Source organism: Anabrus simplex, chromosome 13 (assembly GCF_040414725.1).
Source record: "Anabrus simplex isolate iqAnaSimp1 chromosome 13, ASM4041472v1, whole genome shotgun sequence".
Classification (NCBI taxonomy): domain Eukaryota; kingdom Metazoa; phylum Arthropoda; class Insecta; order Orthoptera; family Tettigoniidae; genus Anabrus; species Anabrus simplex.
In genome coordinates, this window is record NC_090277.1 from 105,036,435 (window position 1) to 105,060,923 (window position 24,489).

At 41.2% G+C, this 24,489-nt stretch overlaps 1 protein-coding gene across 5 annotated transcripts in view; it reads right to left on the reverse strand.

The window, feature by feature from the left end:
* LOC136884660 (organic cation transporter protein) overlaps positions 1 to 24,489 on the reverse strand; it is a 257,104-nt gene that overhangs the window by 57,522 nt on the left and 175,093 nt on the right. For all 5 annotated transcript variants that reach the window (XR_011018940.1, XM_068230176.1, XM_068230177.1 and 2 more), the window contains exons 2-3: positions 15,044 to 15,343; positions 2,292 to 2,435 (exon numbers count right to left, since the gene is read on the reverse strand). Coding sequence is in view for 4 of the 5 variants with exons in the window: in XM_068230176.1 (XP_068086277.1) it covers positions 2,292 to 2,435; positions 15,044 to 15,343 (444 nt within the window). In the remaining variant the exon portion in view is untranslated. The remainder of the gene's footprint in view (positions 1 to 2,291; positions 2,436 to 15,043; positions 15,344 to 24,489) is intronic.

Here is a 24,489-nt window from a genome sequence, read left to right on the forward strand (position 1 = left end):
GGATCTGTAATTATACGCAGTAATGTGAGAATGGGCTTGTTTTGATCGTGTAAGGGACCAGGTTTTAGTCAAACTATGGCAATGCCTCCCATACAACTGTTCTTAAGTTTCCTACGGAATAAAACACCAAGGGAGAAATGGATTTGGAATGTGCGTACATCGTGATTATTTTGAAGTCAGTGACAAAACTGTAGTGCGCATACATCATTTCTGAGAATAAGTCTGAGGTTAGGGAAGAATTCTCCCTAATTCCAAACGATGAACCTATTCGTGTTCCTCGAAAAATATTAATTTAGGTAGAATATAATTGATATTGTGATATTCCGTCAATGCCTATGTGCTTCAAAGTGTCGAGTGATTTAGATGCAAATGTATTTTACAATAGTCTGTTCTTTGCCTGCGGAAATCTTTGGCTGGATCTTGGAGTATAACAAAACTTATAAGTGTGACAGATGGAGCAAGCTCTATACTGCTACACAGAAGAAATAGTGGTTTGGAGGGATTAGGTGGGTTTGTAACGCAGGGTTTTACACTCCCAAAACCGTCCGATTCATGCTGTGGTTATCTGTTATCAAGGAGACTACACCGAACTGAAGCTCGTTCATGTGGTTAAATATCAATGTTTAGAGTCAATAGAGTTTTTGTACTCATGTTCTTTAATGGGTAAAAACATATTTTTATCCTTAGTGTCTGAACGTTTCATTAAGAATGTTAAAATCATTGTGTGAAGTGCTGTTATGCCATATGTCAACATTATGTTAGCATTGTCAGGGCGAAGCGTTTTCATACGTGAACAAGTTATTTTCCCTATGATGTCACATTATCATATTAAATTACCGCCGTTTATATAATATGTACGTGATATGTTCGTGTTAAGGCCGGTCTCCACTGATTAACATTTAACACCAACATGTTAAATTTAACATGTTACAATTGACATGTATATTGTGATTGTGTCTTCCAATTGACTTTGCATGTTAACTCAGAAAGTTGAGGTTAACACTTCTAACGTGTTGGCGTGTTTTCCGCTCCAAGTGGAAAACATGTCAAGTCAGTTCGTTGTTCGTGAGATGTTGGCACAGCTTCGGCAACTTCCTTTCCGTTTCCATGTCAACAGATACCCAAACGATACAAACGACGTGCTTCAAGTGAAGTAGGATTATAGTTACAGCACTCCGCAACACTAATTCTCTTTGCTATAAGCTACAAATACAGTACTGGTACCGATACGCGCACGTGTGTCGTTCTCTCTGCACTATACTAAAATTTATAGTCAGAAATGGAGTGGAGCAAGATTACTTTGGACAATAGAAGGGCCTTGTTTGTGGGTTGTCTCATCAAAGGAATGCAGTGATAAAGCGAAGAAAGCCGACATTTTCCAGGAATTCTAAATTATCTATAATTGTTCCCGCGAGTGCATCAAAAAAACCTAGCGTCCCTCCGCTCCCAGTACAGTCGAGTGTTGCTAAAACAAAAACAAAAAGAATTCAGAAAAGTCGGGGCGGAAGCGGACAAAATTTATACTTCAAAATGGTTTGCTTTTGAAGCAATGAGCAGGATGACGGAGAAAATGTGTCTAATAGAAAGAACTGCATTTCTAAATCATAACAAGAAGCAACAATGGCAATAACAAAGGCCAAACCCTCTTCATCTAAGTCCATTGTCCTTGTCTGAAAATACCAGACACCACCTAAATGTATTACCACAAATTGATATGATGAACTACCTATATATAAACAAAGAAAGTCAAGTTTAACATTTTTATTAAGTGTGGGCACAATGTTAAATGAAACAGTATTCAACATTTAACATTTAACATGTTGATAGTGTCACCAGTTAACATTTAACACTTTAAACATTTAACATGTTGTTGTTAAATGTTAATCAGTGGAGACCGGCCTTTAGCCAATACCAACAATCCGGCTACTTCGGCCGCCATGTTTTTTCATATTACGGTCTAAGGATTGGAGTCGGTCTTGGACTGTAAGTGGGTTGTCAAACACCGGAAGGATTGGAATGAGATAGGAATGAAGATGGAAGGGAGAGAGAACTGGAGAAATAAATATACACCAACCAGTATGTTAGAGCTCAATGACTGAGAAAGGTACAGGAATGGGATAGAGAAGCACCAGTGGGGGAGACAAGAGGAGAGGATACTAAACATACAGGCTGAAGGACGGGAGAGAGAGGATGAGAGGTTCCGGAAGAAGAAGAAAATCCAAACCACGCCCGTAGTCTTACAGAGGCTGTAATGAAAGAAGAAGACAAGGAAAACTTGACAACCCCATTACCTCAGTAACAAAAGTGATAGATGAGTTGTATTCGAACTGTTCACAAAGCTGCGTAGTAGCGTTGTCAGGAATGTTGATGGTGGACCAGTCCGAGTGATGAATAGCCATCTCGTAGACCTCGCGATACACATTACAAGAGTCCAGCTGTAAACAGAAAATACTTATGTTACCAACTATTCCATATATAAAACAATGTGCACAGTGGCTGAAACAAGATTCTACTTTTCAAATAAATTTGGGAGCATTTATCATATTTAATTTGGTATCCAGCTAAAAATCAAACATTAGTTTTGATTTGCTTTCTTAATATTTTGGTTTATCCAGAGAAACGGCATCAGGCAAAACAAAATGAGTAACCACAGGGGCCCCTACCCTGCTTAAAAATTCCAGAATAATGTACTTACAAGAATAGAACAAAAGATTACTTAAGAATATTCAAAATACACAAAATTCCAACTAACCAAACATTTAAATTGGAAGTTTGGAAGTTCAATTGATTCAGCTGAAACAGGCGACGTAGAACAAAGAGAGAATTTTTGTTTTCCATGGTCACAATCTTTAAAGAATTTAGCGTAATTCCAATATCCTTTAGGCCATGGCCCCTAACAAGGGGGCATTCCCTACTCGTCACCACCGATTTCGCTCAAATTTATAGAACGTGCAGGGCTTGGCTAGAAAGGAAAGTACCCGAAGTGGGAACTCCAGATGGCCAAGCGTATCGCAAATAAAAATGAAAATAAAAATGTTGACGCGGCTCTCGCACCGTATAAGCCACTAGAAAAGGCATTCGATAATGTTGATTGGACCAGGCTATTTATGATTCTGAAGATGATAGGGATCAGATACCGAGAACGAAGAATTATCTACAACCTGTATAAAAATCAGTCTACAGTGATAAGAATCGAGGGCTTTGAAAAAAGAAGCAGCAATCCAGAAACGAGTGAGGCAAGGCTGCAGTTTGTCCCCTCTCCTTTTCAATGTTTACATAGAGCAGGCAGTAAAGGACATCAAAGAGAAATTTGGAAAGGGAATCACAGTCCAAGGAGAAGAAATCAAAACCTTGAGATTTGCCGATGATATTGTTATTTTATCTGAGACTGCAGAAGATCTCGAGAAGTTGCTGAATGGTATGGATGAAGTCTTAGGTAAGGAGTACAAGATGAAAATAAATAAGTCCAAAACAAAGGTACTGGAGTGCAGTCGAACGAAGGCAGGTGATGTAGGAAATATTAGATTAGGAAACGAAGTCTTAAAGGAAGTAGATGAATATTGTTACTTGGGTAGTAAAATAACCAACGATGGCAGAAGTAAGGAGGACATAAAATGCAGACTAGCACAAGCAAGGAAGAGCTTTCTTAAGAAAAGAAATTTGCTCACTTCAAACATTGATATCAGAATTAGAAAGATGTTTTTGAAGACTTTCGTGTGGAGCGTGGCATTGTATGGAAGTGAAACATGGACGATAACTAGCTCAGAAAGAAAGAGAATAGAAGCTTTTGAAATGTGGTGTTACAGAAGAATGCTGAAGGTGAGATGGATAGATCGAATCACGAATGAAGAGATACTGAATCGAATTGGTGAGAGGAGATCGATTTGGCTAAATTTGACAAGAAGAAGAGATAGAATGATAGGACACATCTTAAGACACCCAGGACTTGTTCAGTTATTTTTTGAAGGAAGTGTAGGTGGCAAGAACGGTAGGGGTAGACCAAGGTATGAATATGACAAACAGATTAGAGCAGATGTAGGATGCAATAGTTACGTAGAAATGAAAAGGTTAGCACAGGATAAGGTGGCATGGAGAGCTGCATCAAACCAGTCTATGGACTGATGACTCAAACAACAACAAGCCACTTACGTTAGCACGTACGCCGAGCAGTAGTTGCCATAGCGGTAAGAGCTCGGACTGGTAATTCGGTGCTCGTGGGTTCGACTTCTGGTGTGGAGACTTCTTTATTTCCTCTCAACTTTTATATTATTCATTTTCCAATCAAGCGAAGAGGTGAATAATTCATTTTATTTACTTATTTATACTCAAAAGGCATAGAAAAGGTAAAAAAAAAAAATTGGTATTTCATTGTCAGACTTTTCAACAAGGGATTGTAATTAAAGCGCGTACAAAAGACTTTGTACATGAAAATTCAAAACTTTATTCGTTGACATTCGATGGTTTACATGTGCCGGGATGGTATTTATCGGAGAAACAGGGGAAACAATAATTTATTCTCCATATAGCACAAGTCATAAACGCCGCATTTTTACAACCACATCGTTGTTTCAATGTCTCCATAGAAAAATAGTCTCCACACGAGGTGTCAAAATCAAATCAATCGCTACTGATCTGCATTTAGGGCAGTCGCCAAGGTGGCAGATTCCCTATCTGTTGTTTTCCTAGCCTTTTAATACGATCGCAAAGAAATTGGAAAATTATTGAACATCTTCCTTGGTAAGTTATTCCAATCCCTAACTCCCTTTCCTATAAACGAATATTTGCTCCAATTTGTCCTCTTGAATTCCAACTTTATCTTCATATTGTGATCTTTCATACTTTTACAGACAGCACTCAAACTTATTCGTCTACTGATGTCCTCCCACGCCATCTCTCCACTGACAGCTCGGAACATACCACTTAATCGAGCAGCTCGTCTCCTTTCTCCCAAGTCTTCCCAGCCCAAACTTTGCAACATTTTTGTAACGCTACTCTTTTGTCGGAAATCACCCAGAACAAATCGAGCTGCTTTTCTTTGGATTTTTTCCAGTTCTTGAATCAAGTAATCCTGGTGAGGGTCCCATACACTGGAACCATACTCTAGTTGGGGTCTCACGAGAGACTTATATGCCCTCACCTTTACATCCGTACTACAACCCCTAAATACCATCATAACCATGTGCAGAGATCTGTACCCTTTGTTAAGAATCATATTTATGTGATTACCCCAATGAAGGTCTTTTCTTATATTAACACCTAGGCACCTACAATGATCCCCAAAAGGAACTTTCACCCCATCAACACAGTAATTCAAACTGAGAGGACTTTTCCTATTCGTGAAACTCACAACCTGACTTTTAACCCCCTTTTATCATCATACCATTGCCCACCGTCCATCTCACAACACTATCGAGGTCACCCTGCAGCCGCTCACAATTTTGTAACTTATTTATTGCTCTATACAAACAGAGGGGAAACCCCACGACCATCGAATTAATAGTCCCAGCTCTTACCGCTACGCCAACTACTGCTCGGAGTGCGTGCTAACGTAAGTGGCTTATACGGTGCGAGAGCCGCGTCAACATTTTTATTTTCTATACACTTGGCCATCTGAAGTTGCCACTTCGGGTACTTTCCTTTCTAGCCAAGCCCTCCATTTTCTATAAATTTGAGCGAAATCAGTGGTGAGAGTAGGGAATGCCCCCTTGTAAGAGTGCATGCACTGTGCACGGTGCAAAAGACGACTTCGCTTGGTTGACCAGAGTGCAGACCCCCACTCCTCGATTTGGAGCAATAGCGCTTTCTCTCTCTTTCCCCACGCCTGTCTCTCTCGCTCCGCCTGTCTCCCTCTTCCTCACCTGCTTCGTAGTGCTCCACATCCGAGCCGAGCTTAGCCGAGTAGCCCAGAGACGAAGCGTTGGTCCGAGCCGAGCCGATCGGGACAGGTGCACTGTGCAAAGGAACTCTGCGCCCCGGTTGGCACGAGTGAGATTTTGGGCGCTTGAGAGGCCCTGCTTTAGGCTATTCCACATGAATTTAGAGATGCCACCTCTGCTTCCAACTCCACCATAGCGGGTCCCAAGCCCGGTTGAGAAAGGAGGAGGGACTCTGGTTACACCCTCTAGAGATCTAAATTGACAACAGTATGAGCAGGGAGTAGCGACGAACACCAAATCGTGAAGTACTCAGAGGGCGGTCACAGACGCTAAGGGGGCAGCCCCTCCACTGTGCTTTGGCGACTGTAAGCTATTAACCCGCATCTCCGAGAAAACGTTATTATTGCCATGCCAGTGCGAGGAACACTCATAAATATCGCATACTCCAGACCGAAAAGCCTAAACATACAAGACATTGAAGCGGTACTTAGGCTAAATCGGAATACGATTCTAGGAGGAGACCTAAACTCGAAACACGCCAGCTGGGGCTGCCTGAGACCTAACTCAGCAGGCACAAGGCTGTACAACCACATGCTATCCCAGGACTATGTAGTAACAGCCCCCAGCGAACCCACGTTCCTAGCGCCAAACGACCAGGTCTCCGATATACTAGACATAGCCCTACTACGACATATTCCTCAAAGACACAGCATAAAAGTCATAAACGACCTCGGATCGAGGCACCAACCAGTGATATTTAAACTGGATACTAACCCAGAGGAATATGAGAATAACCCCAAGCGCAGGCTCAACTATACAGCAGCCAAATGGGGTAAATTCGAAAGAAAACTCGATTCACTTCTACAAGGGACTGAGGACATTCAAATAGAAAACCCAGCAAAATGGAAGAATCAGTAAAAACGCTCATAAATGCGATCCAGGCAGCCACAACAGCGAGCATCCCGGTACACAAACCTAAACACCACACTAATATCGAGATACCGGCCCACATTAAAGAACTAATACACAAGCGCAACTGGGCCCGATACCAGCGCGATGAAGACCGGAAATCTAAAAACAACTCAGAACTGAAATCGAAACCGAACTAATGGAATACAGGTCGCGGATCTGGAATAACAAAGTGAGTACGTTTGACACAAATACCAGACCGGTGTGGAACAGCAAGATATTTCACGCGAGAACCGCACGTGATCCCAACAATTAAGGGACCTAACATACCTGTATACGAAAACCAAGATAAAGCTGAGGTTATAGCTGATTCACTGGAAGCGGCTTTTACACCCAACGACGAACCGTCCGAACCCGCCTTCACCGACAAATAGAGGCCAAGGTAGCGGAAATCCTAGCAAGCGCACCTAAGCCCGAGGTTAAGAGGACTAATATCCACGAAATGAAGTGGATAATAAATAGATCACCTTAACCCGAAGAAGGCACCCGGCCCAAATGAGATTCAGAACATAATAATAAAGAAGCTAACCCAGAAAGCCCTCGCACTACTCACCAAAATATGCAATACAATGTTACAATTGCAGTATTACCCAGAACAGTGGAAAAAGACGAGAATCTTTGTGTTTGGTAAACCAGGCAAGGACAAATCTGACCCCAGCAATTACAGACCCATCAGCCTCCTGGACGCCGTCAGCAAAGTATTCGAGAAAATATTGCTGAAAAGGCTAATAGCACATATCAAGAAAAGAAGGAATCATTCTAAATGAACAATTCGGTTTTAGGAACGGCCACTCCGCCCCACAACAAGCGACCATCGGACTAAACAAGCGGAGGGACACAGGCACGGTATTTCTTGATATCCAGAAGGCATTCCATAAAGTCTGGCACGAAGGCCTATTAGCGAAATTAATAGACCTCGAATTCCACCCAGGGTACATAAGATTAATCAAATCATACCTAGAAGGGCGAGAGTTCCAAGTAGATGTCCACAACAAACTGTCAAGCACACGACCGATTAGGGGTGGCGTAGCCCAGGGGTCACTAATAGGCCCAATCTTATTCATCCTATTTACAAATGACATGCCGACAGCGGAAATCGCTACCACGCATCTCTACGCTGATGGCACTTGCCATCACAGTGCAACACCCTCAGGTAGCGTGCACCCGAAAGAGGCTACAAGTAGCACTAAAAACTCTCGAGCCCTGGCTAACCAAATGGCGTATCAAGGTCAACGTTGACAAATGCCAAGCTGTGCTGTTCACCAGAAAGAACAGACGCACGCCAGCCAATATGAAACCGCTCAAACTATTTAATCAAAATATAGCATGGCACGACAAAGCCAAGTACCTAGGAGTAGTAGTGGCTAGGAAGCTAACCATGCTATATCACATTAAAGACATCCAGCGAAAAACAAACGCAAGACTAATACAGCTCTATTCTATATTGAATAAAAAAAATCGGGTATTAACAAGAGAGTAGCAACCAATATGTATAAGGCCTTAATTAGGCCAATAATTACATGCGCAGCGCGCGCCTGGGGCCACACTGCTAGGACGAACCTGGATAAGCTGGAAGTAATACAAAACAAATGCGAAAGTCAGCTCGATAAGGCAACACGTACGAAAACAAACACTCCGAATGTACATGGAGCCATAGGGTAATAAGATCAACCCACTAGTCAGTGGAATAGGACGCTGCAACGTCAATCTTTACAGCAAATACCCCACGCCGAAACACATTCTGCTCAGCCACAGGGTTAAGAGGCCGAGGGTCCAAAAACGCACCCCCTCCTAAGCTGATACAACTCACTACACCGCTCCACTTAATATTACGTACACACGCCATCCTGCAGCCTCTGTGGTGTAGTGATTAGCGTGATTAGCTGCCACCCCCGGAGGCCCGGGTTCGATTCCCGGCTCTGTCACGAAATTTGAAAAGTGGTATGAGGGCTGGAACGGGGTCCGCTAAGCCTCGGGAGGTCAACTGAGTAGAGATGGGTTCGATTCCCACCTCAGCCATCCTGGAAGTGGTTTTCCGTGGTTTCCCACTTCTCCTCCAGGCGAATGCCGGGATGGTACCTAACATAAGGCCACGGCCGCTTCCTTCCCTCTTCCTTGTCTATCCCTTCCAATCTTCCCATCCCACCACAAGGCCCCTGTTCAGCATAGCAGGTGAGGCCGCCTGGGCGAGGTACTGGTCATTCCCAGTTGTATCCCCGACCAAGAGTCTGAAGCTCCAGGACACTGCCCTTGAGGCGGTAGAGGTGGGCTCCCTCGCTGTGTCCGAGGGAAAAGCCGACCCTGAAGGGTAAACAGATGATGATGATGATGATGATGACACACGCCACACTGCAAACACCTGTATATATGTACATGTCTATCTGTCTTTATCCTAGATTATGTTATGTTATATGTTATATGTTATGTTATGTCATGTCATGTCATGTTATGTTATGTTATGTTATGTTATGTTATGTTATGTTATGTTATGTTATGTTATGTTATGTTATGTTATGTTATGTTATGTTATGTTATGTTATGTTATGTTATGTTATGTTATGTTATGTTATGTTATGTTATGTTATGTTATGTTATGTTATGTTATGTTATGGATTCCCTCCGACTATTCTCGTGTGTGTAGCCAGGATTTTTAAAGACGGACATAAAATATAAAACTAAAATAAAAATATATTGAAGCCAAAGGGTGTGCCTAGTTAGAGGGTCCGATCGAGAATTCTGAGACTGCGATAAAAACTGATGACTATAACCACAATGAACTTAAAAGGACTACAGAGGAAATTCGAAGACAACCCAGAAATTGATCGTCTGAATAAAGTAAAGGAAACAGCTAAATATAATGAACAACAGACCGTTTATCTTTTAGACCAAATCCATTATTTTTGCAAGACAAAATCCGCGCGGTCAGAACAAATCACACGGTACTGTGTGGCGTGGAGAATAGTATCCTAAACGGTTATTGATATGGGAACGACTCCTGCTCTAATATCAGCTCCATCACAAAGTACTCTGGACGGGTAGCCTAAATGGGAAATGTTGAGAGTGATGTCTGGATTTCGCAACTAATGAAGGAAAGACTTAGAGCTGAATGTAAAACTCTCAGACCAACAGAGAGGAGTGTAACAGTGATTGCCGATTAAACGGCTAGTTAGGTACGGCTCCTGTTTCTATGTTTAAACATTTTGGAGAGGTAAAACTGACAACCTGTGTGAATCATCCATGTTATCCCACGGCATAAAATGGTAGTTTAGGGGAAGGAGCCTAAAATTTAAATTTTAAACACCTATATCATAGGTCCTATCGAAAAGTACTGCATAAGAGAAGTTACAGATAATACAATTTCCGATCATTTGTGTCTTAATACAGTTTTACCGAACTTACCTTGATAACAGAATTCATGAATTGTGAAGATGTTTGTGAAAATGTGAAAGAAGATCGTGAAGGAACGATCCCTTGAAGTATAAGATAATTACGAGAAAACATGCTGTGTCATATTCTTCTAGAAGCCTGGCCAGGCAATGTATATAAAGAGGCAGTCTTGAGGGTTGAGTGGAGTTGAAAGAATAGAAGAACTCTCTTTACATTAGATGCCGTAATATCACAGATTCGGAAGAAAACTAAATGTGAAGGCCTACAATATCGAAATCTCATAAAATTAATCAACAATAATATTACATTGACCATTGTGTGTTATGATGTGCTTTGACTCTTCTGCTGCCACTCATCTCCGATAGATGGTATTACTGCTACGTCCCAAGTAGAACAGCTTGCCTGAATATTGGCGGGAAGTAGCTAAGGAGTTAGATAACGTTCTTTGTTTAAGTATGTCATTACTCTGGTTCACCGCAGTCACGCAAGTGTAACAGACCAGTATAACATGGAAACAATTCTCTAACCCATGGGTAAATAATGGAAATATCGAGCTCGATTATTATTATTATTATTATTATTATTATTATTATTATTATTATTATTATTATTATTATTTTGACTTATGAGGTGTGTGTATGAAGTTGTTTACATCTATTAGTATTAGTGTTATTTACGTAGTTATGAACGGACTTTATTTGGTATAAATCGTGATCATATTATTTGTGAGGTTATGTGATGAAACATCTGCTGTATGTGTATCAATAATGTAAGAACACGTAATTAATAGTATATAATATTTTATCACCAGCATATCCAAACCAAACCAAACCAAACCCCATGGCACTACAGCCCTTGAAGGGCCTTGGCCTACCAAGCGACCGCTGCTCAGCCCGAAGGCCTGCAGATTACGAGGTGTCGTGGGGTCAGCAAGACGAATCCTCTCGGCCGTTATTCTTGGCTTTCTAGACCGGGGCCACTATCTCACCGTCAGATAGCTCCTCAATTCTAATCACGTAGGCTGAGTGGACCTCGAACCAGCCCTCAGGTCCAGGTAAAAATCCCTGACCTGGCCGGGAATCGAACCAGCGGCCGGAGGTGAGAGGCAGGCACGCTACCCCTACACCACGGGGCCGGCATCACCAGCATATATGATATATAAATCCACTACAGTGTTGTGCAACACTTGGCAATATTCCATAACAACGTATCTTTGGAAGTAGAGAGTTACAGAAAATTCCATTCGCTGTAAATAAGTTATTGGACACTCTCGAAATTACGAGAAAACATGCTGTGTCATATTCTTCTAGAAGCCTGGCCAGGCAATGTATATAAAGAGGCAGTCTTGAAGGTTGAGTGGAGTTGTTTAACAAGAGTTGTGAGTACAAATCCTTAATCGAGTATGTTAATTCACGTCGTGATCGGTAGTATGTTGACATGCTGTTGTGGCAGTCTTCTTTTTCTTCTTATGCTACGTAACAGTGTTTTGTTTAAGAGCATAGTAGTCAAGTGTTCAAGATGTCAGTTTATTAGTGCGTGTGTGTAGAATATGTATATATAATTTGTAAATACAGGAGTGTACACAATTGACAGCATTTCGTGTGTGCGTCTATGTGGTAACAATAATAGTATTCCAACTACCCGATCCCTACTCAGAGGCGCTGATTGGAACTAGTAGTGTGCAAACTTAACGGAATAATGGCAGAGGAGTGTTCACAGCTGTCTGCGGCCTGCTCATTCCGCAGCAAAGAACGGGCACATCAGCTAGCCTATACTTACTAATATATAAAGAGGTAAAGTTTGTTTGTATGTAATGGCTAATCTCAGGAACTACTGGACCGATTCTAAAAATTCTTTCACTAATAGAAAAATACATTATCCCTATGTGCTATAGGCTATATTTTATTTTCAAAACAATTCGAGAGGGGGGGGGCGTGGGGAGATACAAAAATACTAGGCTAATATAGGCGAAATATCGAATTTGTCGTACAAGGACGAGACAAAGCTCATTTTAAGCCCCTTGACGCAAAGTACAAAATTCGGTAAGCTCTACGGGCCCGAAAACCATATTTTAAGGCTCTAAAACAAACCGTTATTGAGATATTGGCACCTCACTACCCCTGCTCTAGGAATCGGATAAAGAAATGAACTGCCGTAATGCTTATAGCAGCGAGATTATCTATATATAAAAAGCAAGTCGGTCTGGAGCGATCTATATATATATATATATATATAAAGGTATAAAAATGAAAATAGACGTGAGTTAATGAGGCACTTCCAGAAATCTCAGAAATTTGGTCCCGGAGAAGCTAATGACCCCAGCATCCCTAGAAAAATCGAAAATTCTCGGAATTAATCGAAGGAGGCATGCTGGGGGCTTCAAATTTTGGGCTCAGCATAAGAACGCAGTCGTATAATTTATCCAAAGCGACAACTTATAGGTTTGGTGGCCTTAAAAAAATTCGCGAATTTCCTAATTTTTATCCCCCTTTCCCGCAAATCAAGATGGCGGCACAATCTGCCAGGCGAGCTAGAGAATTGAAATTTGGCGAAATTACAACAATTAGAATGCAACCGTCGGAAAAATTGCAAGATGTTCACATTTTTCACTTTTTACCCCAAAAATATCGAAATATGTAGGCAATTTTAATGACTGTGCAGACATTCCTTTTGAGCTATTTGTTGGCTAAACGATAAGTCGTATCACAAAACGGATGGCACGATCTCCGTTCAATTTGGAGTAATCTACAACTTTGGTCCTACGACTTCTTGTCGTATCTCTCCCCCCTTACAGGTTAGATTTGGCTGTATTTCTGGATTGTTCGTAAATTTGGTGATTTTTACACTATATTTCATTGTTTGATGCATTTATAGGAAAGATAGTCATCAAGTTTGGTGCGCACGATAGAAGGCCATATGTGGACCAAATTTCACGATTCTAGCTTATACTTAAGTGTGCAAAAAGTAATGTAAAGTGTTAAAAATGTACTTAAATGTCACCCTATCCGAAGTTTCGAACTCAATTTAACCCATAATACGAGGAAATGTTGTAGAACCAGACATGTAGAAGGATAAAAGGGGCGTCTAACAGCGCAAAGCGATTGTTAATATCATGCACCGTGTAGGAGTAGTGAATCTCGAAGTGGAGGTCTGCACTTTAATATATTTAATGAAATCTCAAATACGGGGTGTAAAATATTTTATTTAGAAATCCGTATATGATGTAAAAAACCGTAGCGAAGCACGGGCACATTTGCTAGTCTACAATATATCACAAAAACCTAACATGTTACAAATATAAAATTTGGTATTTGGAATCTCCTTAAAAAAAAAAAAAAAAAGAAAACACACAAATTTTTGTTTTCAGAAAATCCACTTAAGGGTTGAAAAGAAGTAAGGAAGGTGTTGAATTCTTTATATAAGGATACGTATATCTCAGAAATGGAAGATGTTACAGACGTTAAAATTGATAGGCCGTACTTGGAATCTCTTTCAAAAATAAATGAACGCACTTTTTCTGGAAAATCCATTTAAAGGGGTGAACAAATTTTAAAAAGCGGGTGATATTTTAAAATGAGCATCTTCTTCTATTCTAGCGGTTTTCCCACACCTGTGGGGTTGAGGGTGCGAACTGTGTCGCACGTGTGGATTTGACGCTGTTTTACGACTGGATGCTCTTCCTGACGCCAACCCTGTGTGTAGGAATAAAGTACTATTGCGTATTCCTGTTGTGGTTGGTAATGTGATGTGTTGAGTGAATATGAAGAGGAGAGAGTGTTGGGACAAACACAAACAACCTGTCCTCAAGCCAGAAGAATTAATAACACGCGATTAAAATATCCGACCCAGCCAGGAATCGAAACCGGAACTCTGTGAACCGAAGGTCTCAACGATGAACTCTCAGCCAAGGAGTGGGGCAGTTTTTAAAATTAGTATATTTACAGTAGGCCGCCTCTGTGGTGTACTGGTTAGCGTGATTAGCTGCCACCCCTGGAGGTCCGGGTTCGATTCCCGGCTCTGCCATGAAATTTGAAAAGTGGTACGAGGGCTGGAACGGGGTCCACTCAGCCTAGGGAGGTCAACTGAGTAGAGGTGGGTTCGATTCCCACCTCAGCCATCCTCGAAGTGGTTTTCCCACTTCACCTCCAGGCGAATGCCGGGATGGTACCTAACTTAAGACCACGGCCGCTTCCTTCCCTCATCCTTGCCTATCCCTTCCAATCTTCCCATCCCCCTACAAGGCCCCTGTTCACCATAGCAGGTGAGGCCGCCTGGACGAGGTACTGGTCATACTCCCCAGTTGTATCCCCCGACCGAGAGTCTGAAGCTCCAGGACACTGCCCTTGAGGCGGTAGAGGTGGGATCCCTCGCTGAGTCCGAGGGAAAAACCGAACCTGGAGGGTAAACAGATGATGATGATGATGATGATATTTACAGTATATCTCATAAACTTAACATGTTAAATGTTACAGGCGTGAAAACTGGTATTTGTAATCTCCTTTAGAAATAAAGAAACCCCTTTTTTGGACTGCTTCTCACATGTAGAGTTCCATGACGCATGTTCTAGATTTAGCTCTGCCAGTAGCTTGGTCATCTTAGCCCCAAAAGGCAATGCCACAAACGTGATTTACAAAGAGGTTCTGGCGTAAATGAAATCAAATTTTTCGGCGAGTTTTTATACTTTAGGGATTTTCAGAACATGACTTAGTGCAGTACCGAGGAACAATAAATTTTTATGCACTTACGAAATCCTCACGAGCGAAGCCGTGGGTAACAGCTAGTTTAATAATAATGTAGATACAGGCTCCTACCTTGCCCTCATTGCGTACATGGCTGATGTTCCTCCATACGCGGCCGTCCAGGTGTTGTAGTGCGGGGGGTCGTGCACACCAGAACTGATGGGGTGCCGGAGTTGGGGCTGTAAACAGAATGCTGGCCATGTGCCAAGCTGATGGCACTTTAACCAGCCCCACCACCAACAGGGTGCGCACCTGCCACCAGCCGAACTTTTCCAACACAGAGTTGCATGGTGTGTCGTCTCCTCCAGGTGCTGTCATAAGAGGTTCTAACGCAGGGTCTGGGTGAGCTACTGCCGGGACAACCACCGGTTTCTGTCAACAACATAATACATCCAACAATTAATAACATTCTCTTCTTGCTGTTATAACACTCCAACTTGCGACATTTACAAGGCATTACTAACAGTGGCGGAGATCAGGGGAACACCCTCCCCTTCACTTTGTGAAGAAAACATTCCATTTTTATGCCATTTTAGACGCCAGAGACTAGGAATTATTAATACAAGCAATTTGTACAAACCCTGTGGAGGCTCCGTGGCGCAGGTGGCAGCGCACCGACCTCTCACCCCTGGGTTCCGTGGTTCAAATCCCGGTCACTCCATGTGAGATGTGTGCTGGACAAAACAGAAGCGGGACAGGTTTTTCTCCGGGTTTTTCCTGTCAAATTTCATTCCAGTAACACTCTCCAATATCATTTCATTCCATCTGCCATTCATTAATCATTGCCCCAGAGGAGTGCGACAGGCTTCTGCAGCTGGCACAATTCCTATCCTTGCCGCTAGATGGGGTCGAATGACTGGAAACAGGCTGTGGATTTTCATTCATTTCAATTTGTACAAACCCTGTAGTTCTATTCATTCCTTTAATTTATTTAATTATTAAGAATTTGCGCATCTGTGGTGGTAGTGGTTAGTGTGATTAGCTGCCACGGAATTTGAAAAGTGGTACGAGGGCTCGAACGGGCTCCACTCAGCTTCGGGAGGTCAACTGAGTAGAGGGGTCCTCGATTCCCACGTCAGCCATCCTCGAAGTGTTTTTCCGCGGCTTCCCACTTCTCCTCCAGACAAATGCCGGGATGGTACCAACAGCCCCACGGCCGCTTCCTTCCATCTTCCTTGCAATCTTTGAATCACCCCCACCTCCACCACCACAAGGCCCCTGTTCAGGGTAGCAAGTGAGGCCGCCTGGGAGAGGTACTGGTCCTTCACCCTTGAGGCGGTAGAGATACTTTTTATAATCATCTTCACAATTTTCATTCTCGATACGGACCGATAACCACGCGGTTTTTACACCTTAAGAAAATCATGACAAAACCCATTGCCAGTTAACACAATTGAACAGCATTTCCATGTTAGCAATGCTCGTCCTTGATACGGACTAAGCAACAACACTGTAAATTCATGAATTCTGTTATCATACTTGGTAGGGTAAAACTATATAAGACATAAATGATCGTAAATTGTATTTTCTAACTTTTCGATAGGACCAATAACATAGGTAATTAAAAACTGAATTTTAGGCACTTCCCCCTGAACTACCATTTCTACAAGGGGGAATAAAATTATTTATAGCCTACACAATTGTTTATTGTTCCCTGACTTTACATACCGATTTTCATTAAATGATGTTAACTCATTTTCTCATGGTTGATGTAGACTTATCAACAAAGATTCATGTTATCGTATTCGGTTCGGTAAAAATGTATAAGACATAAATATTCGGAAATTTTATCCTATATAGCATTAGTTATGCAGTATATATCGATAGGACCACAAAAACATAGATATTTGATAATTAAATGTTATTCCTTCCCCTAAACGACCATTTCACTCAGGGTGAATACAGATATATAGAGCCTAGATTGTAGTGCATCATTTCTCGACTTTACATACCGATTTTCATTCAGTTATCTTCAGTCATTTTCACGTAATGCACATACATACATACATACATACATGACGGACAATTAAAAAGGTCATTTTCTTGTTACTGTGGAGACGATTGATACAGAAATACCATTCTTTATAAATTATGAGCAATGTACAGACAAAATTTATTTTATATAATAATAATAATAATAATAATAATAATAATAATAATAATAATAATAATAATAATAATATCCTTATTAATAATAATAAGGATTAATAATAATATAATAATAATGATATAATAATATAATATAAGCATTGTGTTCAATTTCATTACCGGTAATCACGTATTATTATTATTATTATTATTATTATTATTATTGTCTGGCTCTGTGGTGTATTGGTTAGCGTCATTAGCTGCCAACCGCGGAGGCCATCCTTCGCATAAAGATCATCCAGATTTTTGTGAAGTGACTTCACAACACAGTGTGCCATTCCATTGTTCCAAGAGTAAAACTAAGTCGGATCGAGATGAACGTGATTACCGGTAATGAAATTGAACACAATGCATAAATGTTGTAAAATGTCAAAGGAATACGGTGCAGCGCAAAGTCAAAATGGTCAGGATCATAATAGCAGTGGTTGAGATGAAGTTCGATTCGATTCCCACGAAATTTGAAAAAGCGGTATGACGGCTGGAACTGGGTCCACTCAGCCTCAACAGGTCAACTGAGTAGAGGTGGATTCGATTCCCACCTCAGCGATTCTCGAAGTGGTTTTCCGTGGTTACACACTTCTCTTCAAGGCAAATTCTGGGTGTACCTAACTTAAGGCCACGGGTGCTTCCTTCCCTCTTCCTTGCTTGTCCCTTCGAATCTTCCCATCCCTCCGCAAGGCCTCTATTGAGCGTAGCAGATGAGGCCACCTGGGCGAGGTACTGGTCCTCACTGCATTTGTAACCCCCGACCCAATATCTCGCGCTCCGGGACACTGCCCTTGAGGCGGTAGAAATGGGATCCCTCGGTGAGTCCGAGGGAAAAGCTGATCCTGGAGAATAAACAGATTAAAAAAGAAAGAAGAAAAAAAAGAAAGAAATATTAATCTTCTTCTTAATCTGTTTACCTTCCAGGGTTGGTCTTTTCCTCGGACTCAGCGAGGAATCCCACCTCTACCGCCTCAAGGACAGTGGCCTGGAGCGTGAGACGTTGGGTTGGGGGATACAACTGTAGAGGAACACCAGTACTTTCCCCAGGCGGCGTCACTGCTATGCTGAACAGGGGCCTTGCGGGGGGATGGGAAGATTGGAAGGGATAGACAAGGAAGAGGGAAGGAAGCGGCCGTGGTCTTAAGTTAGGTACCATCCCGGCATTTGCCTGAAGGAGAAGTGCGAAACCACGGAAAACCACTTCCAGGATGGCTGAGGTGGGAATTGAACCCACCTCTACTCAGTTGACCTCCCGAAGCTGAGTGGACCCCGTCCCAGCCCTCGTACCACTTTTCAAATTTCGTGGTAGAGCCGGGAATCGAACCCGGGCCTCGGGGGGTTGCAGCTAATCACACTAACCTCTACACCACAGAGGCGAACATATTATTATTATTATTATTATTATTATTATTATTATTATTATTATTATTATTATTATTATTATTATGTAGAGATAGCACACCTCTGTCTTACTCCAAAGCCCTGGGTCGACCGGGCGAGTTGGCCGTGCGCGTAGAGGCGCGCGGCTGTGAGCTTGCATCCGGGAGATAGTAGGTTCGAATCCCACTATCGGCAGCCCTGAAAATGGTTTTCCGTGGTTTCCCATTTTCACACCAGGCAAATGCTGGGGCTGTACCTTACTTAAGGCCACGGCCGCTTCCTTCCAACTCCTAGGCCTTTCCTATCCCATCGTCGCCATAAGACCTATCTGTGTCGGTGCGACGTAAAGCCCCTAGCAAAAAAAAAAAAAAAAAAAAAAAAAGCCCTGGGTCGTTGTTCGGCTGCCAGTTCAAGGATTTTAATTCTGGACTGACAAGTAGAACGGGGGGTTTATGTGATACGAAGTTTTCTCAAGCTCTCAGTTACAGGAAGAATGCACACAAACGCTACTGACCTAGTCAACTGTACATAAACAAACACTGGTTGCCATGGTGATAAATGTAATAAAGGTAATTCCAAATAGACCCACACCCCAGAAACATAAATAAATTAAATGTTTAAATACCATAAGAATACTTTGAAAAAATAAAGGCGCTGACAACTTACCGCAGCAAATCCATGGTAAAACCGAACATACGAAGACATTTCAGCGGAATCCTTCTGTCTGATGACTTGTAGGCTATCTGAGGTGCAGTGCGCTGACAATGAGACAAGAAGACGAAAGAATGGAGATATTATCAGACGTACAGGTCATGTGCACGGCTGACCTTCGGCCAACACAACCTCCCCCTCCCGACCCTCATCAGCACAAACGATTATAGCGAGAAGACTTGAGAAGGTACATCCAACTTGAATATTTCAGACCACAAAACCAGTACCAAGATATCGGAAACGGCACCCGCACAAGAAAAATAATCACTTTTCTTCTTTCGTTTCCTTCAATAGAGTAAGGTACCTTACAAGGGGAGGCTTTTGCGTATGGGTGACCCATTCGATCCATCTTTAGCAGGTGTATAGTGCACCCGTCCACCTCCCGAGTCCCAGACTAGCATTTATCTCAGGGGTGTCGGTTCATTATTTAAATCATCAAATATAAATATAACGGCATAATAGAACACGGGGATGAACGGAGCAACTTAAAATTAAAAGGGGGAAGGCTCGATTGTAACTTGAATTTAAGGACTCCATGATAGGACTAGGAAGTGATTGTTACTTTAAAAAGGGCATCATCTAACTACAATAAAAAGATTATGAGAGTGGTTTCCTTTGAAATAATTTGCCAGAAGGAGCGGTTTATTACGCCATTTGACGTATAAAACTTTGATACACGTGGCAACAATATTTGAATTTACACACATGTTACATATATAAATCACTTGCCATACCGCAAGTGGTATCAATATCTTGCTGCGTTGCTTCTGAAATAAAATGACATTTTGGAGGTATAATTTACGGATCGATTCCATTTGAATCGAACCGTTACTCAAGGATATAGCTTCCTTCTATCGGGAGCCCGAGCATAACCCATGTTACGGTCGGCTTCCCGATTTAACTAAGATGATGTACTCCGGCTATATACATTTTTCCGAGACCGGTACTCGGACTGGGTAATGTTTCTCGTGAAATGCGAAAACTGGATTCCACGGACAGTTCCTATCTTACGATATCCAGCTGATACCATACCAATGAATTAGCATTTACATTTTATTTACATGTGATCTGAATTGTTTCCAGTTAGCCTCAGTAGACTACTGCCACAGATGAGATAACGAGAAGCGGTGGGAAATACCGTGGCCATGGCCCCCCTCGCATCGCGAGCGAAGTAAACAAACACGCAAGTATGACTGTAACATCGTCCCGTACGGAAACCGTACAAAAACGAGGCAACCAAAAGACTCTAATATTATCCTTCTCATTGTTCAAACATACGAATAGAGGGATATCGTCACCAAATAATTTAATTCACGATTTTATCATCCTCGAAATTATTATTATTATTATTATTATTATTATTATTATTATGCAACGGTTCCTGGCACTGTCACGTTGATTAATATCGTCATTATTATGCGGGATGCAAACACCAAGTGGTTATTACTGTTATTATTATTATATCCCTCTCGTGGTTATTATTATTATTAATGAACCGGTCACTTCCGCCAAAACATATATTAAGATATCGGTCGCAATTACAAACATTTCACTGATCAACCAACGACATCATTACAGTTATTATTATGACAATTATTATTAATCTGACCGCGATGATTTAACATTGTCCTTACATTGTTATTATTATTATCGGTTGCATATTATCATTTAGATTCCCGTTTAACATCCTTATCAACGCTCAATTAATTAAGGCGGTCCAATCCTTTATCTGCAATATTTATTATTATTATTATCACGACATCATGATTGTTCACACTCGTTATTACAATGAATACAATATACGACCATTTCTGTGGAATCTGAACTCTCCTTATCCTTAGATCCGTTGTATCTCAACGAATAACTGTGCAGTCTATTTATTTCGTACATGCTGTCACGGGTTCGAATTCTACCCGCTGCGTAACTCAGTATTTCTCTGTGACACTGCCCGTACATTTTACACTCATATCAATATCCTAAGTGTCTCTCGTACGGAACTTATTTTTCTCTCTATCTCAATATTCCTCGATTCATTTATTTATTCCTCACAGAATTATCAACTGACTTATTTATTCATTTCGGACATCGTACGACCTTTTATTATCTGACTGCAGATTCTTTCACATATTCTATTTCATTTGGATCTATGCCTTAGTTCATTCTCCACAAATAATCGTAACATCTTGAAATTATATTTACCAAAATTTGACAATCATGGTCTCGTAATATTAGCACTACATGTTCCGGCTAATGAATCGCAACTTCAAAACGCGACATTTATACGTAAAAAAAAAATTGGACCGTAATTTAAACCACACGTTCATTAACATGTACGGATTATTAACACCGATCTACATTTCAATATTATTAATCGATCAAATTAAGTTATCACGCACTTTAATTCCAAATTAAAACGACCTCCCGTCATTAAATGATTCCCAATAAACTCAACACTTGATCACATAAATTATTATTATCCCCGAATCATATTTAAAAAAGAAATATCTTCTTTAAAAAAATAGTTATATTATTTATTTATTATTATTATTAATATTTAAAAAAAATAATATTTTCGCCTGTAACTCGGTAGTCCACTCGTAATATGTTTAATGCATAACCCCTTGTACAAAGTCGATTTATTCCGGCACTAAACACTCCAGATATGATTTACTTGGACATTATTATATTAATCGCATCACACAAATTTAACAACTTCACTTTGAAAATATGACCATATTAATTTCAACAAAACACACTTGGTATGGCGAAGCTGGATTTTCCTTCCATGTCATTAAATGGCTCGTTAAAATGACAAAAACATAAAAGCACATATCGGGTCTTATTTAACTAGCATAATCAAAATCAAATGTAAAGAAAATTATCGACTACAAAGAAATATGAATGCATGCATGACTTAACGTACTACACTATATATACAAATTTACATCTCCAACAAACTGAATACATAAAAGACCCGATTATTTACATTATTATGATTTACTACTGTCCGTGCTACAAATTTAGGATGGGGTCGTTAAGCGACCCATCTTGTTACAGAAGGTAACCAAGTATAATCAAATTATTCCCATTTTTCCCATCACGATAACATTTCCCAAATATATTTTACAATTTAGTACTCATCTTAGTTATCGGTATTCCATTGCAGCTTTGCAGACGAGAGGCTTCATCCAGCCCCTCTCTGCGTTTTACTCCTCCATCCTTGATGGCGTAGTTTCACAAAAGATTTCCTGGCACATTATTATTTGACACTCATATATTGACTGCCACAAACCTTCACCATTTACAACGTTAACACAACAAATTTCTATCCTAGACCCAAGAATTTAATATATTTACACTATTTAATCTTCGTCCACCTACCGCACAATGGACCTGGACACGTACGACGAGGTGTCAACTATTTCGCCCGTCGCGATACGCCCGATTTATACGGCATTCTTGACGTGTTCATGACATCGGTTCGGTATAGCTAAGTACAGGCTACTACTTCCTTAAAGTACTGTTCGTCACACAGTCTATTATGTACGTACTTATGGTGATATATTTTATACTACTCTCTTGCAGGGTAATTACTTTACGTCACTGATTATTCATAAATAAAAAGAACACTATCCTACGTTAACTATTTCCAGATTTAACATGTTGCTTGAGCGCGATCACACTTTACAAACACTGGCGGATGCTCGCGCCATTAAATGACTGTACGTCCGTAGAATTCTAAGTTACCGGCGACCAACAGTTCAGCTCCCGATATTCAATACAAGTGTACTGTCGAGCGTCAATTCAGCTCCAACGATTCAAGACAAGTGGCTGGCGACCGTCAATTCAGCTCCGACGATTCAAGACAAGTGGCTGGCGAGCGTCAATTCAGCTCCAACGATTCAAGACAAGTGGCTGGCGAGCGTCAATTCAGCTCCAACGATTCAAGACAAGTGGCTGGCGACCGTCAATTCAGCTCCGTATATATGGATGAAGCCTTTTCCCGCGGATTTGTTGACGTCATGCCCCTTAGGGAGGGGGTGGATTTTTAATATCGGTACTTGCACTCCGAATTGGAAGTTAAAATTTACATCAAATTAATCCACTCCGCTAGCATATCTGCTGGATAAAATATGAACTCCAGGTGATCACAGATTTAGGAGATATGGATGGATTTCGCTCCTCACATTTCGCGCCTTCGTAAGCGTCCCTGACAACGTGGTCTTCGTTCAGCCAATGAGATTCAAGTTGTCTGGTTTCCAAGAAATCCAGCCTTCAATTTATTTAATTTGCCAATAAGTATTGATTATTTTTCCATGCGTGACATCTAATAAATTCATTACATTCATCCGCGTACTCATATTAATTTATTACTGATTACTTTTGTAGTTACGAAAATATCTCATCCATCATTCCTTAAGATGGTATCACTGAGTCTCCCATCAAATTTTTACTATTGGCCGGCAAGCGGTCACGTGATTTAAATCTCCACCTGCTCGAACTTAGGCTAGCGAACGTACACTCAGCCGCTGTAATTTTCCATGAGGTCATGGAATTTCCGTCCTACCAAAAATATCCCAAGGTCTTACTCATGTGGTGAGTTTTCTTTGTATGATTCTCCCCCTTCCTCTTTCTGACCAAGACTTATTTGTGGACTCTGTATTTCCTTGTACGCCAACTAATGATATTCCCTGCTGTGAAGTAGCTAAAAGTTGTCGGGTTGAGCTAATCCGTCAGGCTCCAGTCTGTCGTCCTTCCTTCGCTCTGATTTCGACATTACCTAAACGAAACATTTTCAACTTCCCTTCTGTATTTCAATAAATGTACCATATTATTTTACCGATCAAATCATGACTGACTATGGGCCTAAGTCACTCGGGTTCATCTTCCTCTTGCCCAGGTAAAAAAAAATCTAGTGAGCATCATGAGATTTTTTTTTTTTTTTTATGATGTGTCCATATCATCACTATCATGATTTGACATCGGATCCTCTGTTCTGCGACGGCTATTGATTTCGTCTCTCAACATCTGGTTCCTGAACCTTAACTCCTCGTTCTGTCTTTCGATATCATGGATCGCATTGACAAATTCCTGCACGTCTCTGTCTATCTCTCCACACTCTGGACATGGCCTTGCTTCAATTGGTGTATGGATTACTTGGACTTCTTCCCTTCCGTCATCTTCTTCATCCTCTTCTTCGACATCATCTTCTTCCGGCTCGTCATCTGCTTCCTCTCGTTCATCCTCTGCTTCTAGTCACATCTCTTTGTTTCCTTGTCCCGAATCGAACG